Source organism: Rhinolophus sinicus, chromosome 2 (genome assembly GCF_057876585.1).
Source record: "Rhinolophus sinicus isolate RSI-liver-muscle chromosome 2, RSI-T2T, whole genome shotgun sequence".
Lineage (NCBI taxonomy): Eukaryota > Metazoa > Chordata > Mammalia > Chiroptera > Rhinolophidae > Rhinolophus > Rhinolophus sinicus.
Window position 1 is genome coordinate 55,787,788 of NC_142502.1, and position 18,092 is coordinate 55,805,879.

Sequence of the window (18,092 nt, forward strand, 5' to 3'; positions counted from 1 at the left end):
CCCTCCATAACTAAGATTGAAAGGACAACAACTTGACTTGGAAAAAGACCTGGAAGTACACCTAGTAAAGTCCTGTTCCACTTCCCCAATAAAATCTTTAAAACAAACAAAAAACAAAATAATCAGTATGGTACTGACATAAAAAAGGACATATAGATCAATGGAACAAAATACAGAGCCCATAAATATGGACAACTAATCTACAACAAAGGAGACAAGAATATACAATGGGGAAATAACAGTTTCTTCAATAAGTGGGTGCTGGGAAAACTAGACAGATACTTGCACATGCAAAAAAGTGAAACCACATTCTTTCAGCATATGTAAAAATAAACTCAAAATGGATTAAAAGCCAGACTTAAATCCATAAAACTCCTAGAAGAAAACAGGCAGTAAACTCTGACATCAGTCATAGCAATATTTTGGGGGTATGTCTCTTAAGGCAAGGGAAACAAAAGAAAAAATCAATGGAATACATCAAACTAAAAACTTCTACACAGTGGAGGAAACCAATAAAATGAAAACTCAACTTACTGAATGGGAGAAGATATTCACAAATGACATGGGGTTAATATCCAAAATACGTAAGGAACTCATACAAATCAACATCCCAAGAAAAGAAAGAAAATCTAATTTAGAAATGGGCAGAGGACCTGAATAGATCGTTCTCCAAACAAGACATTCAGATGGCCAACAGGTATGTGAAAAGATGCTCAACATCACTAATCATCATGGAATGCAAATCAAAACCACAATGATACAACCTCACACCTGTCAGAACAGTACTATCAGAAAATAAACAAATTAGTGTTGGCATGGATGTGAAGAAAAAGGAAACTCATATCCTGTTGGTTTGCTTGTAAATTGGTACAGGCCCTATGGAAAATATTACGGAGATACCTCAAAAAACTTAAAAAAATTAATTGCCCCATGACCCAGTAATTCCACTTCTGGGATGATTTATCTGAGGAAAACGAATACACTAAATAAAAAAAAAAAATTAAAAAAATTTTCATTGCAGCATTTTTTATAATACTCAAGATATGGAAGCAACCTAGCTATTCATTGATAGATGAATGGAAGATGATGTCATATATATGATATCTGCCATACACACACACAATGTAATATTTCTCAGCCATAAAAAAGAATGAAATCTTAACATTTATGACAACATGGATGGAAGTAAGTCAGAGAAAAACAAATACCATATGATTTTATTTTTATGCGAAATCTTAAAACAAGTACACAAAACAGTAACAGACCCATAGGTACCAAGAACTAACTGATGGTTGCTAGAGGGAAGGAGGGGGAGGGTGAAAAAGGTGAAGGTGATTAAGATGTACAAACTTTCAGTTTAAAATAAGCTCTAGGGATGTAGTATACAAAGGAACAATACAACTGCAAGGTGACAGATGGTTGCTAGACTTACTGTGTTGATCACATCATAAGGTATTTAAATGTAAAATCACTGTTGTATGCCTGAAACTAACATAATATTGTATGCCAACTATACATTAATACTTTTTTAAATAAAATAAAAAGTAAACATTTTCTCCCTTGGATTCCATAATTTAAAAAAAATAAATAAATAAAAGATCATCATTGACATTGTCCTAGTACTAGCTTTTCACCTTTGGTCCCTTTTCCTCCACCTGCATCCTAAATGTAGGTGTGCCCCAATATTTTAATCACAGACCTGTTGGTACTCTTTTTTTTAACGGTCTTGTCCACTCTCATGCCTTCATCTATCACCTATGTGTATAATTCTTAAGCCTTTAACTATAATAATGCATTGTACATGAAAGGGGCCCTTGAGATTTGGGGATCCACGCTCAAAAAGGAGGAAATCACTAAAGCCTAAAGTAAAGAAATTAAACTCCTAGCTATCCCCCCCACCAAAGAAAATGTCCCTAAGTGTTCCATCCCATTGACTGAACAATACTCTGTCACTACTAATTTAAAGTATCTAGGTTACATACTACTTTTTTCTCCTGTTGACCTAAGTTATCTTCCTGCAGTACCAACCACATTTACAGTTATTTTGACTGGGTAGGGCAAGTTTCCCCCATTCGTTTAAAAAAAAAAAAAATCTTGATTATTATAGGTTTACTTTCTTAGAGAATATAAGAAATATTCCCCCACCCTATGGGAAAAAAGAACGATCTCAATAGGATTTTGACTAGTATTTCATTAAATGTAGAAAGTAGAGACCTTTCAGTATTTACCTCAGCTATATAAGGTTAAGTATTGTCTTCAATGTAAAGAGGAAAATTGAGATAGAAAGCCACACAGTAAGTGGTAGAACCACTATTGAGCTCAACGTTGCAACCCAAGAAACAACAAGGATTTTACACCATTCATGACATCCTTTCCCCAACTGAATACATTTTTAGAAGATAAAATAACAGTTGAGGTCATCATCCAGAGAACTTTTTTCTGGTTCTATGGGACAACAGAGACTGGATATGTTAAGCAGATGTAATTTATTTAATCTATGAGAAGGGAAAAGGAAGTGTTGGCAGTTTTTCTCAAAACACTCCCCTGTAAACTGGCAGAGGGCAGGCGGTGGGGAGAAGGAGGTGCCAGCTTGACAGCATATCCTCTGGCCAAAAGAAAGGAATCGTAACTGAAGAGCAGGGGAGGTGATCTGGAAACAGACTTACCACTTACACACTTATGCAGCTGCTCCCCGTGAGCGGCTCATCGTCCATAGTGCACCAGCTTCGAGGCAGCCTTTCTGCCAGACGTTTGCTTACACACCCACTGAATGCTCCAGAGCACCTCACTTTCCTTAGGAATCTATTTTTAACATTTCCCATGAGCATTACTAACAAGTCCAAATCTCAATCTTTAAACAAGTATTCATTGAAGAGCAGGTTGCCCTTGTAATGGATCAAGTAGTCCATGCTACGTAGTAGAAGGAAATAGTAGGCTTTCTCAGCATCTGCCGTGTTTCATCCCTGTGTGGCTGAATCCGACAAGGGACAGTTAAGTAAGCTTTCATTACAGTCCAGAATGGGCAATCTAATGAGGCAGTTTACTGACTGGTATTTTCAAGAGAGAAAAAAAAAAAGATTTTAGCACTTATCTTAACAGACCAATATGAACTCTTTAAGTGTGACTTTCATTAATTTTAGCCATGCCCTTAGAATCCAAGGATTATATAGATTTGTGACTTTTAAAAAATTTAAACTTTGATGTTTTTTAGATGTATACTATTTTCTCCACCATTCTTTCCTGTACTTTTCAACCTGCTGATTTGTACTTAGGAATTTCTATTCTCATCTTCTGAGAAAATGTTCAACATTTTCTCATAAAGACTAATTTAGTCTCCCATTCTGGCTGCTTTCTTGGATATTCTTCCAGCAAGTAGTAAAGAAGTGGCTTGCTTTGGAACATATAACTAGTTTCTCCAGTCTTCAGTACGTTACTGTTAGTGAGCCAAAATAAGTAGTTTCCTAGTCACCCATAAAATAAATATTTGAGTGAGCAACCCTAGTTGCAGAATGAATGATTACATAAACTGTAACCAGTTGTCAATAACTAGAATGAAAGGAGAACTGACTCTGGCTGGTGAGCACACAATGTGATAGATAAAGTAGTGTAGAATTGTACTTTTGAAACCTATGTAATTTTACTAACCATTGTCATCCCAATAAATTTCATTTTAAAAAGATACAATATCTGATGAGTCTATTATCCATGAAGACTTCCATTCCAAACATCTCTTTAAGTGACAATCTGCATACTTACATGAACATTTATTATGTATAAACAGTAAACGCTCTCAAAAGACTTTGTCAAAGTTACCTGCTTTGTAGGACCGCTGAGCCAGCCAAGAGAATAAACAGAGCATTTGCAAAACGGTTGATCTGTACATCACAATGGCTAATGGAACACAGAGCTACCCAGGATGTTGATTTTTTTGAAAACAAATATATTAGAATATCTGATGTCAGAGGTAAAATTTATTACGCTAATACAGACATTGATTAAAGATTTATGAATCACCTCTGAAAATCACCTTAATTCTGAGGCTACTCTAGAATATCCTTAGTGGTTTAAAATATGCAAATGATTCCATCTTTTGAGGAAAAACCAAAAGTCATGAGTTAATTAGTGTATATGATCAGTGATCATTCTAACTTCATTTCTACTCCTGGAGCTAATTTGATATTAAATATATTTAAATGTATTTAAAATGTGTATCTTGATAATAAACCCAAACTTGCTTCCACTGTGTAAGTAGTAAAATGAAGGGTCCCAAACCCACTTGAACACAAGGATTCTAACATAACAGAGCACTGCCTGTTGCCCAGTACACCGTTTTACAATTTTTACAAAAGTAAAAAATAAAAATAAATCCAAAAGGACAGTGAAAACAAATACATGTGTGGATGAGAGACTAGAAGCACTCCTTGAGGGAAAACAATTAGCTTATTTTTTGTTAGCCAAGATACAAGCTTTAGTACAAATCAGCCTTCAATTAACTATAGACTCCCTTAAAGATTTTCATGTTTTTCAAAGCACAAACTTGTAGCTTTGATTATTTTTTTCTACTGTATTATTGTTTCCTAGTTTATTACTTTCCTCTTATTTTTATTCTCTCTCCTACTTTGAGTTTATTTTTTGGTTTCTTTTTGCCCCCCCTTTCTATTTATTTATGTATTTAAAGTTTATTGGGGTGACAATGGTTAGTAAAGTTATAATTATACAATTATAGGTTTCAATTGTACAATTCTGTATTACATCATCTATATATCACATTGTGTATTCACCATGCAGTCAGTTCTCCTTTCATCACCATATATTTGATCCCGTTTACCTTCATCTACCACCCCCTCCCACTTTACCCTCTGGTAACCACTAAACTATTATCTATGTCTATGAGTTTTTGCTTATTTGTTTGTCTTGTTGCTTTGCTGCTTTCAGTTTTATATCCCATATATCAGTGAAATCATATGGTTCTTGACTTTTTCTGTCTGACTTATTTTGCCTAGCATAATAATCTCAAGATCCAGCCATATTGTCACAAATGGCACTATTTCATCTTTTCTTATGGCACAATAGTATTCCATTGTGTATACCTATATACCACATCTTTATCCAGTCATCTACTGAAGGACACTTTGGTTGTTTCCATGTCTTGGCCACTGTAATTAAAGCTATAGTGACCATTCTAATTTATTAAGCTATATCCCACAAGCTTTGTGATGTATTGTTTTCATTTTCAATCAGTTTGGAGTATTTTTTTTAAAAATTTCCATTCTGACTTCTTTAACCCATAATTTATTTAGCAATGTGTTTTATTATTTCCAAATATATTGATATTTATTTAACTTTTTAAGTTCTAATTTAATTGCATTGTATTTAGAGATCATAGATTACATAATACTTAATTTTTTAAATTTATTAAAGTTTTCTTAACACTAGTACATGATAGGTTTTTGTAAGCATTTCATGTACACTTAAGAGATATATATTTTGGAACATTCTCCAGGAAATATCATATGTAAGTCCGCAAAACAAGACTTAATTCTAGAAGATTACAATCATATTAACATCTTTTTCAACCATAATGGCATGAAACTAGAAATCAACTACAAGAAGAAAACAAAACTCACAAATATGTGGAGACCAAACCACATGCTGCTTTAAAGCCAATGGGTCAAAGAAGAAATCAAAAGAGAAATCAAAAAATATCTTGACACAAATGAAAATGGAACTACAACAAACCAAAATGTATGGGATGCAGCAAAAGAAGTGTAAGGGGGAAGATCATAGCGATAAATGCCTACATTAAGAAAAAAGAAAGCTTAAATAAACAACCTAACTTTATACCTCAAGCAACTAGGAAAAGAAAAACAAACTAAACCCAAACTCAGTGGAAGGAAAGAAATAACAGAGAGCAGAAATAAATGAATTAGATACTTGAGACAATACAAAAGGTTAATGAAACTAAGAACTGTTTTTTGTAAAAGATAAACAAAATAGACAAAACTAGCTAGACTTACCAGGGAAAGAGTATTCAAATTAATTACAAATGAAAGAGGAGACATTACAACTGATACCATATAAATACAAAGGATCATAAGAGACTACTATGAACAATTGTATGCTAACAAATTGCACCACCTAGAAGAAATGGATGCATTTCTAGAAACATACAATCTAACAAGACTGAATCATGAAGAAATAGAAAAACTGAAGACCAGTTACTAGTTAGGAAATTGAATTAGTGATCAGAAGCCTCCACAAAGAAAAGTCCAGGACCAGACGGCTTCACTGGGGAATTCTATCAAATATTTAAAGAAGAATTAATATCAAGCCTTCTCACACTCTTCCAAAAAAAACAGAAGAGTAGGGAAGATTTCCAAACTAATTTTACAAGGCTATCACTGCCCTGATACCAAAAGCAGACAATGACAGTACAAAAACAGAACATTACAAGACAATATCACTGATGACTATAGATGCAAAAATACTCGACAAAATTTTAGCACAGCAAATTCAGCGGTACATGTGAAAGAAAGATCATATACCGTGATCAAGTGTGATTTTTTCCAGGGATGCAAGGATGGTTCAACATATGCAAATCAACCAATGTGATATGCCACATTAACAAAATGAAGAACAAAAATCATACATCAACTGATGCAAAAAAGCATTTGACAAATTCAACATCCTTTCACTATAAAAACAACAACATGGGTATAGAGGGAACATACTTCAATAAAATAAAAGCCACATATCAGAAGCCCACAGCTAACATCATGCTGAACGGTCAAAAGCTAAAAGCTTTTCCTCCAAGATTAGGAGCAAGACAAGTACAACCACTCTATCACTTTTATTCAAGACAGTACTAGAAGTCCTAGCCAGAGCAATTAGGCAAGAAATAGAAATAAAAGGCATCCAGATTGGAAAGGAAGAAATAAAATTATTCATTTGCAGATGACATGATATTATATAAGAAAACCATAAGATCACCAAAAAACTATTATAATTAATAAGTCAAGTTGCAGGATACAAAATCAATATACAAAAATCTGTCGCATTTCTATACAGTAATACCAAACTATCAGAAAGAGGAATTAAGAAAACAATCCCATTTATAATTGTATTAAAAAGAATAAAATACCTAGGAATTTAACCAAGGAGGTGAAAAATGGTATGCTGAAAACATTAAGACACTGATGAAAGAAACTGAAGAAGACATAAATAAATGGAAAAATATTCTGTGCTCATGGACTGAAAGAATTATTTTCAAAATGCCCATACTCCTGAAAGCCATGCAATCCTATCAATAGTTCAATAGCATTTCTCACAGAAAAAGAAAAAAGCATTCTAAAATTCACATAGAACCTCGAAAGACCTCAAATAGCCAATGCAATCTTGAGAAAGGAAAACAAAGCTAGAGGTATCGCTTTCTGATTTCAAACTATATTGTAAAACTATAGTAAAAACAAAACAAAAACAAATAAACAAACAAACGAAAAAAACAGTATGATATTGGCGGAAAAACAGACATGTAAATCAATATAACAGAGAGCCCAGAGATAAACCCAAGCATATATACTCAATTTATGACAAAGGAGCCAAGAACATACAATGGGGGAAAGGATAGTCTCTTCAATAAAAGGTGTAGGGCAGACTGGACAGCCACATGCAAAAGAAGGAAAAGACCCCTCTCTTACACAATACACAAAAGCCAACTCAGAATGGATTAAAAACTTGAACATATGACCTGAAACCATAAAACTCCTAGAAGAAAACGGGTAAACTCCTTGACATTGGTCTCGGCAATGATTTTGCATTTAACACCAAAAGCAAAGGCAACAAAAACAAACAAAAATGAAAATAAACAAGTGGGACCATATCAAACTAAAAAGCTGCACAGCAAAGGAAAGCATCAAACAAATGAAAAGTCATCCTACCAAATGGGAAAAACTACTTCCAAATCATATATCTGATAAGGGGTTAATATGCAAAATACATAAGGAATTCATAGAACTCAATTGCATAAAACCCCAAACAATCCATGTACCCTGTCCACCTTTCAAGGTTTATTACAACCAACAAGTGTGAAGTCCTTCACAAAGCCTAATCTTGTCTACCCTCTGCCACCTCCGTAAATTTATATGCAAGGTCCCCCTTTCCTGAAACCTTAAAACTAGCTTGTCTCTCTCAAGGAATTAAAAGATCATAAATGAAAGGGTAACCTACAGAATGGGGGATAATATTTGCAAATCATATATGTGATAAGGGGTTAACATCCAAAATATATAAAGAACTCATAAAATTCAATAAAACAAATTTGATTGAAAAATGGGCAGAGGATCTGAATAGATATTTTTCCAAAGAAAACATATAGACGGCTAATAGGTACATGAAAAGGTGCTCAGTATCAGCATCAGTAATCAGGGAAATGCAAACCAAAACCACAATGAAATAGTACCTGCCACCTGTTAGAATGGCTGTCATCAAAAAGATAAGAGATAACAAGTATTGGCAAGGAGGTGGAGAAAAGGGAACACTTGTAAACTCTTGGTAGGAATGTAAATTGATGCAACCACTATAGAAAACAGTATGAAGGTTCCTCAAAAAATTAATACTACAATATGATCCAGCAATTCCACTCTAGTGATACATGTGAAGAAAACAAAATCACTATCAAAGAGATATCAGCACCCCATGTTATTTATAATAGTTAGGTCATGGAAACTACATAAGTGTCCATTGATGGATGAATGCATAAAGAAAACATGGTACATACATATATACAATGAAATATTATTCAGCCATAAAAAAGAAGGAAATCCTGCCATTTGCAGCAACATGCATGGACCTTGAGGGCATTATGCTAAGTGACATAAGTTGGCTAGAGAAGGACAAATACTGTATTGTCTCACATATATGTGGAATCTAAACAAATTGAACTCAGAGAAACAGAACTGACTGGTGACTGCCGGAGTCGGTGGGTGGGAGGAGAGGGAAATGGGTCAAGGTGGTCAATAGATTAACAACTTGCAATTATAAAGTAAAGAAGTCTATGGGGATGTAAAGTACAGCATGGTGACTATAGTGAACAACATTGTATTATATATTTGAAAGTTGCTAAGAGTAAGTTTTAAAAGTTCTCACTACAAAAAACAACAACTTATAGCTACGAGATGATGGATATTAACTAAACATTGTGATGATCAGTTAGCAATATAAACATATAAAATCATGTACACCTTAAACTAATACGACATTAAATGTCAATTACATCTCAGCAAAACTGAAAAAAAAATAGATTTTCACTAACTGTTCAACCCAGAATTCCCCAAACTTCTGGCAAGACAAATCAAGAGAAAAAGAGAGAAAAACAGTATTATGAATGTAAAGGGGACTATAACTAAGGATAGTACAATTATATGCTAACAATTTTGAAAACAGACACCAGGAGGAAGTTTCTTAAAAATATATACGTATACTTTATGAGATGTCACCAAAGAAATTAAAAGTTTGAATAGTTCAACTATTAAAGATATTGAAACAGTTGTTAAACATCTTCCCACAAAGATGAGATTAGATAATATGAATAGTTATAAGAATGTATTTTTATAGAGATCAGGAGAAAGGTGAGGGCTAAGCCCTGTCAAAATGTTATCAGAGAACATGTATTATGATAACAATTATTTACAAATAAATAATAAGACCCTGAATATGTATACTAACAAGCTAATGCTGTTCTGAACAGACCAGCTTGCAACTGGCCCAGCCCGAGCTGCTCTTATGCACTGATGTGGCAGGGCCATTTTCTGGGGCAGAGGCTGTCCCCAGCAGACCAATCATAAGCCCCTACTGCTCACTTCCATGGGAAAGGACGAACACCTTTGTAGGTGGAATTTATGGGAATGAACCATTTACAATATAGAAAATACGGAACCAGAGTAGAAAGGAGACATCTGTAAAGGTTTGGCAGTATGAAAGTACTTAGTTGCTAAAGATTTGTAGATTTTTTTGGTTTATGAGATAGGGAAAGGTACCCCCCTTTCCCCATTTCCAATACATGTTACATATATTTTCAAAGCTCATCTCCATCGTTACTAGGGCTCTATTTATTGGTATCATTTTTGGGGATGCAGGACGTAGTGGCTGAACTAGCTACATACACAAAGGGAGCTCAAGCCTCTTTCTACAGGTAAATATCTCTGCCTTCAGTAGCAGCGCTGCCAAAGTAACGTTACTGAACCACACGAATAAACTTCAAAAGGAACTTGAACCACTCACCTGGATACAAGCCAGAGGCTCATTTGTCCAAATCGAATATCCACCAACTAAATATATTCTCTCATTATGGACAGCAACTCCAGATTCATTTTGGCCTAAAGTAAAGAGAATTGAATGAAAAGAAAAAAACAAATCCATTTCTTTGCATGTCTTAATTAACCCCTTCGCCACTAAGGGATACAATTTCCACTGTGGCACACCTGTGTATGCCACAGGGTTTTTGCAGCAACGCATCAATGCCTCCCAGTCCTGAGAGGGAAGAATTGACCACTATGTCAGAGAATGAATCTGTGTCAGGTCAGAACCAGGCATAACACTTATTGGCCAACGAACTTAGTAAATACAGTATTAAATACAGCAATAATAAGCCATATAGAACTAAGAACTTTATACCGTTATATGCCATAAATGCATAGTGGTGGCAATAAGGTACATTTTAGAAATGCAATACACCTCTTGTACGACAAATGCTTTTAAGACAAGTGCTTGTATTTGTAAAGTAACAGCTGCAACCCCAAGAAGCCAGTAAAACAGAGCCATAGCCCTCGTGTGCTCCAAATGAAGACAAATGACAGAAAAGATTGATAAAGTCGCTACCCTCCCTTCCTTTACATACACAACAGTTTTAAGACTAGATTAAAGTTCCTGAGCTGGGACTAGCCTGGATAGTCCCTTGGCACTGACACACCGAAATGATGAAAGGTTCCTCCCCCATTTAAAAAAAGAAGATAGAATAACTCACTACCACATATTCTTCCCTGGAGGCCACCAAAGAGTGAGATAGTCTCTTTTTATTGATGGGCTGACACAGGATTGACTCGGGTAATAAATAAGCCAGATCCTATAGCAGACAGAAGCAGAAATCCAGGGGCCGAGTAGCTAAGGTGCCATTACAGCAACCTAGAGAGAGTCAAGTACTTGTAGGTGGGCCTCAAAAAATGCTTTTTCTAAAAACAGCAGCTGAATACAAAGCACTTGAACCTCTCCCATTGGTTGTGCTCTCAAGGGTGCCTCCCAAGCAACAGCTGTGAGTGACTGAGTGCCCACTCAGCATATTAAACTGTCTTCAGGCACTGGTCCCGCCCACCATTTTGAGTCTATGATTTTCCTATTAGTAGAGCAGTTTGGAAGGGATCTGATCGCTTGTGGATGTTATGACGCAGGCTGACAGGGAGAAACAGTTTTCAGCTCCATAAAGGAGCGTCAGGAGTAACCTGGTCATCGCTTCCCTTTCATCCCCTTTTGGAATGAGTTTGGTCCACATCCAGTGTTGCCCTGTGGTAATGCTGGGATGGGTATGTGTGGCCAGAAATGCCGCCAAACCCTTATGCACAGCACCGCTCTAAACGTTTCGCCTGTAGGAGAATACAGTCTGAAACAATATTTGACAGTGACAAATAATGAAAACCATTGTCCTGCACTCACAGGAAATAAGAGCACTAAAAGCAGTGCGGAGTGAAAACTAGATTGCATCTGTAAAGAGTCATTAACTCTTTCAGCACCTGGTTCCTCCATTTTACAGGGCATTTTGCACTTGTCTCAAAATTCCTCTATGGATCTATTGACAGTAATGGACTTGACCTGCCACTTGGGAACACGCACAGAGGTCACACAGGCCCCCCTGAGAAGGTAGATGCTGACCCACCTGATCAAGTCAAATTTTGTGAGGTAAAGAATGTGCACTTTTCTAGTTAATAAAAGCAAAATAAAAAGTTCGATCACCACGCACTTCATATTTAGACAGGCACTAAAGATGTCTCAGAAAACAAGTTAGGCAACTTCTTGCATCTCTGCTTTTGCTGATGTACTTAATCAAAGGCACTTGCCGGTCAGCAGGTTGAAGTTACAACGCGTCCACTGGTCAGTGTCTATGTGGTAAGAATCTATATGCCGCACGAGGACCCGGTCGTTGTTGTAGTCCAGGTCATTGCCTCCAAGGACATAAAGCTTCCTTCGCACGGCAGCCATGGAATGGTAGACCCTCCTCTGCAGCATGGGGCTACGGCTTATCCACTTATTCTGAAAGAAGAAATTCAGGTGAATTCTGTTAAGAGACCACCATGGCAGACAACAGCTGTGCCTCATTAGTAGTGGGGACCCCAATGTTTGTCAGTCCCATTCTATTTCAGTGTTTATATCCTTTGAAAGGTATGGGCTTCTTGCAAGTGCAGAAGAATCCACATATGCCAACTCTATTTTTCAGCTTACATAAGGCAATTCCTCTTGTTTGGGTTTCACTGTATAGGGCATTTTGCATTTGTAAGGAGAGCATATGAGAATATAGAAATATTCATGATATTTATCTCATCCAATTGAGAGAACTTCCTCATGCAAATTACTTAAGAATGAAAATGCACAGCTAAGTGTACTGTGTACGGTGCTCTAATGATTAAGAAACAGGCTCTGGATCCAGAATGCCTGAATTTATAACCTGTGTGTGACCTTGAGCAATTCACTTAACCTCTCTGTGCCTGTTTCCTCATCTGTAAGATGGGGATAATAATACCCACCTGACAAGCCTGTTGTAAAGATTAAATGAGCTAATACACATAAAGCATTTTAAACAATGTCTGGCACATAATAAATGCCCAACAAATGTACACTTTTAAAAAAGTATTATAATTACCGGATACCCAAGGCCCCTATGTAAGCTAGGGTGAAGGTGGCTTTGTTGTTCTTTCCAAAAATTAACCTCTTGAGACCAATGGAAGAGCTAAGATTTGCTTCAGCAACAAACTCCCTCACTGCCATTGCATCAGCCTTCTTTAACATATTTACTATCACATTTTCTGCCAAATTGGTAACAGTTATTTCTAGGCACATATTTGTTTTGGTAGAAGGCCACATTTATATAACTTTAGGGAATGGTGACACCTCCAATATTTGGTTCTAGGTTACTCTCAAAAAAGGCATCCTCACTCCTCTTACAATAAGTCTCCTATTTAAAATATAATGTAAAATTAGATGAAAACAAAATATGACTTTAATTTTAAATCTTAACTAAGTAATGGACAGGAGAGTAAACCTAACCATTTCCTTTCTATATAAACACAAAATATACAGGAATAACCCAGACTCCTTCTCGCCAAGAAAAACTTGGATTTCAACCAGAAAAATCATATGATGTTTTGAATACATAGAATTTCACCAGTTCACAAGGCTGCACAGGAAGAAAAAAACGTTTTGTATAAATATTGGTCCATTCACTAAAGGCATATTCACTAGCTCATTTCTAATTTCTCTTTTAAAGATACATTCAAAAAAGAAAAAGAAAGAAAAATAGTGAAAGTAATTTGCACAATTTGAAAGACTTGCATTTATCTGTTTCTTTTTAAACATGTCACAATAAGAATCTCCTTCCAATTACATGTGTTCTTTAATAAAATAGTCAAACCTTTCAGGTATTTTGCTGAGAAATACCTTTAATATATTACACGAGTGGATTTTAACTCAAAACTCTGACGATGCTTTTCTTAGGTGCTTTCTATGAGGCAACCCATTTCAGTATTAGGAATCAACGTTTGCATTAGCAGTCTAGTCCCCTGCCATCGAACTATGGACGCCATCTGGTTTGCAAAGCCTGCCTGCATCCCCTGATTATATCTTTAGCTTCCTTCACCGCCGTGCCTGCCAGGTGAGCCGCCAACCGCTGCAAAGGCAAAGAAACAGAGAGGCCTGGTGGGGTCATTCCTAATAAGCTAGCATGTGAATACTAATCAGTGGTGGGGAAGCAGAGGTCACCCCAGCCTGCCTGTTGGCAGGTAGCGATGTGCTCTGTGGCAGATGGCAGGCATTATCGGCTCTCCACAAAGGCCTAGTAGAGAAATAAGCACCAGGACTGAATGATAGAGTTATTGAGATTCTGAGCAAGATGCAAGCAGATGTGATGTTTCCCAGTACCCACCGTAAACAATATGCCAGCAGAATTTTAAAAAAAGAGCATGTGTGTACAAACATGAAACAAAACTCATTTGAGAAATGTTAACACCTTCTTTCTCTTTTAACCTCGTGTGCACCAAATTCAAGCAACTGCAATTAATGATCCCTCCTGAGACATCTGGCCCATGGACATGTGGTCTCTGAGACCACAGCTTCTAATGACATCAGGAAACATGCTTGCAAAGACAGAAATGCCTTCGTTAAATTCAGAATCAAGTAGCTGTTAAAATAAAAAGATACCAAATAGACTGAGGTCACTCTGCACACCCATGTGGTGGCTAATCCCAAACTGGACAGCCGAAGCCAACCTGTCGTTTCATGTTCCATTATCTTCAATGGATGAATATTAAATCCCACATCAATCATTTGGAATATTGTCATAATCATGAAAAATATTTATATTAGCAAAATAATGGAAATAGCAAATGTCTGCAAATGTTTGCCATGGTTACAGATATCTTGGTAGAAGGAAAGAGGATAAAAATAGTTCTTCTTTGGGGGGAAAAGAGGGTATTAAGTGTGTGTGAAAATGGACAGGAGGGACGAGCACCATCAAAATGCTTCCAGTGAAAGCGTCAGCTGTTAGATGAAAACCATTCAAATTCTTCAGATACTTCCACTTTGGACTTGTCCTAGACACCGTTCTAGGAATTTTGGCTACACTGAGTTACATAAAGGTTATTTTATTTCAGAATAATGACATCATAAGGATGTTCCCCTCACAGAATGACAGGCCTTCTAAAAGGACAAAACAACAGGACCATCAAAATCCTTTCTTTGGCTGAGTGATATTCCATGTATATCTGTACCACGTCCTCATTATCCAGTCATCCAGTGAAGGATGTGTAGGGTGTTTCCATGTCTTGGCTATTGTGAATACTGCTGCAATGAACATAGGGGTAAACATATCTTTACGAATAAATGTTTTCAGATTTTTTTGGGTGGATACCCAGAAGAGGGATTGCTGGGTCATACGGTAATTCTATTCTTAATTTTTTGAGGAAACTTCATACTGTTTTCCATAGTGGCTGCACCAATCTGCATTCCCACCAACAGTGTATGAGTGTACCTCATACACTCCAACACTTGCTATTCTTTGTCATGTTGATGATAGCCATTCTAACAGGTGTGCCATTTGCGACATGGATCTTGAGAACATCATGCTAAACAAAATAAGTCAGAAAAAGTCGAGAACCATACGATTTCACTCATGTGGGATATACAACTAAAAGCAACAAATGAACAAGACAAACTAAAACTCATGGACACAGATGACAGGTTAGTGGTTACCAGAGGGAAGTGGGGGAAAGTAGAAGAGGGTAAAGGGGATCAAATATATGGTGACAGGAGAACTGATTCTGGGTGGAGAGCATACAGTGCAATATACAGATGATGTTATACAATTGTATACTTGAAACCTATATAATTTTATTAACCAGTGTCACCCCAAAAATTTCAAAAATAAACGAATAAAAATCCTTCTTTTGCATGCCTCTGAATATGAACAGACACTTGAGATAATGGAAATAGAGGGCATTTAACTCATCATGTCCTTCTCTTTTTTCTTATATTGTGCACAACTCTAAAGAAGTTAAGCATTTTGTATAGTATAAAACTAAAGGAGTTGAAATTTTATGAGGAAAAAAAAAAGCAACCCAAAAGCAGTTTACCCAGATGCTTCCATTTCTCTGTATAAGTTTAAGATGCATGTGTGTGTGTGTAGAGTTGTCATGCCGACTACTAATTACTGTGGAAATCTTTGAAAATTCACTTTAATTAAGGTAATGAGCTTTTCTTATAGGATTCTTACCTGGTTAGGTTCATATACCATTAGTCTGTTCTGATATTGTGCTGTGTTAGTTACTCCACCTGTAATGGATTAACATGTGTTAGAGCTTTCATGAATAAGAAATAGGATATTTCAACATAAGAATGAGATACAATTAAAGGAAAATTACCTACTGCTGAGGATCTGTTTGTATACCCTTGTGGTGAACCCATGACATAATTAAAAAGCTTATTGTTGAAGCAGTTTCATTTTCAAGAACCATTTCAGCAGCAATCCAGTTGAGAGCAAGCAACAAGTATGCTGAGATTACCAAGAGGTCCCCAATTCTGGCAACTGCTATGCATGGCCAGAATGAGGGGGAAAGTATGGGGGGCGGGGAGTGGGAGTGAACACAGCACACAGACAAATCTCTATGTAATTTATGCCAGGATCAGTTATATGGAAAATTCTTGTCTTTAGCTAAATTGGCAATTTTACTTACAGCTCTAATCTCTACACTAACGCAGTGATATCTTCATATCTCTTTGGAAGAACCATATTTAGAAGAGATGTCACTTATCAAAAGAGATCTAGAGTCAATGCTGTTCAATAGACTATCACAAGCATCACAAATGCAAGTTACAGATGCAATTTCAAATTTTCCAGTAGCCACATTAAAAAATAAAAAGTAACAGTGAATATCAATTTTACTTCACTCAGAATAGCCAAAATACATCAGTTCAATGTGAAATTGTTGCAAAAAATTGAGATATTTTCCTTTGTTTTTTTTTTTTCCACAGTCTTCAAAATCCATTGTGCATTTGACACAGCACATCTCAATTCAGACCAGCCACATTGCAAGCGCGCCATAAGCCACATGGCCAGTGGCTACCATACTGGACGGCACAGCTCTAGGCCACTGCAGTGCAGCTGCTGTTGTCCTCAATGTTTTTTTCTTTTTTTTCCCTCAATGTTTTTGAAGCCCACTTGACAACTGCTTAGATCCACAAGGCTTGAGACCTTCCGCTTAATCAAGAACCACTTAAAAATCATCATGCTTTTAGCTAAATTTCCCTATTTGTCCTCATACTGCTTTTCATGGTTGTGGTGTACAATGAGCTCTGTAAAACCCAGAAATTCTTGATTCTATTTTAATTTTTACCGTTAAATGGGAAAACTAAAAAACAACACATAAAACAGCACAGTGAGAAAATAATGCTAGGAGATACCAAACGTTAGGTAATGGCAGAAATAGGAGAATCCCCCAAATTCTAGCTTTAGAAATATTGCCTTATATATAGTACCCGATACTGGTGGAAAATGAATAATATTCTTATTTTAATAAGTATCATAAAGAAGCAGCTAATTTTTCAATAAAGCTCTGAAATTAAGCCAGACTAAAGAGTTTTCTGTTGAAATTTTTTGAGTTATAAAAAAAGTACTGTTACCATCCTGGCCAAGACAGTTGGAACATCCCCCTCAGTTTAACTAAACTTTAGACAGTCTGCTTCTAATCTCTAGGTCCTGGACCTCCCATTTTTGATGGCCTTTACTTTAGAAAACTTTTAATTGTAAATTATTTCTTGCCTCTTTGAGATGTAAATCATTTATGAAGCTTTTTGCAAGGTTTGCAAACCAGGAATATCTTCCTCAAAATGTTGGGAGCTATCCCATTGAAATGCAATCCTCAAGGAAGATAATGCCCCCATATCCCCATATTCTGTGCCGGGTAGGAGCCTACCTTTGATGGGTGCCTGTTATGTGAGGTCTCAGCTCCTGCTCCCCACACAAGAACGCAGGACATGGAGAGGCCAAAAAGGAACACCCACGGAGCCATTGGCAGGGGAGTCACACCACTGTATTCTCGCTGGCAGCTGGGTTGGAGACACAGGAAGCAGGAGCCACAGGTTCCGCAACCTGCCGTCCAGTTCTCTGCCAACCAACCCCCTAGCGCAGCCACAGCAGTTATATTAATGGCTAATGACTAACTGGCAACAGCTGATGGCCACCCAGCCACAGCGGATGGCCATCTGATTACAGCTGGTGGCCATCTAATAATCAAGCCAGCACCTTCCTATGTGAGGCCAACAGCCTGGAAACTGCTCTC

General features: G+C 36.7%; 1 protein-coding gene across 6 annotated transcripts in view; it reads right to left on the bottom strand.

Annotated features, from left to right (window-relative positions):
• Window positions 1-18,092, bottom strand: part of KLHL32 (kelch like family member 32) — a 197,199-nt gene that overhangs the window by 5,029 nt on the left and 174,078 nt on the right. For all 6 annotated transcript variants that reach the window (XM_088795544.1, XM_088795543.1, XM_088795547.1 and 3 more), the window contains 3 exons: window positions 16,028-16,086; window positions 12,105-12,297; window positions 10,279-10,373 (listed from right to left, as the gene is read on the bottom strand). In XM_088795544.1, the coding sequence (XP_088651670.1) occupies window positions 10,279-10,373; window positions 12,105-12,297; window positions 16,028-16,086 (347 nt within the window). The remainder of the gene's footprint in view (window positions 1-10,278; window positions 10,374-12,104; window positions 12,298-16,027; window positions 16,087-18,092) is intronic.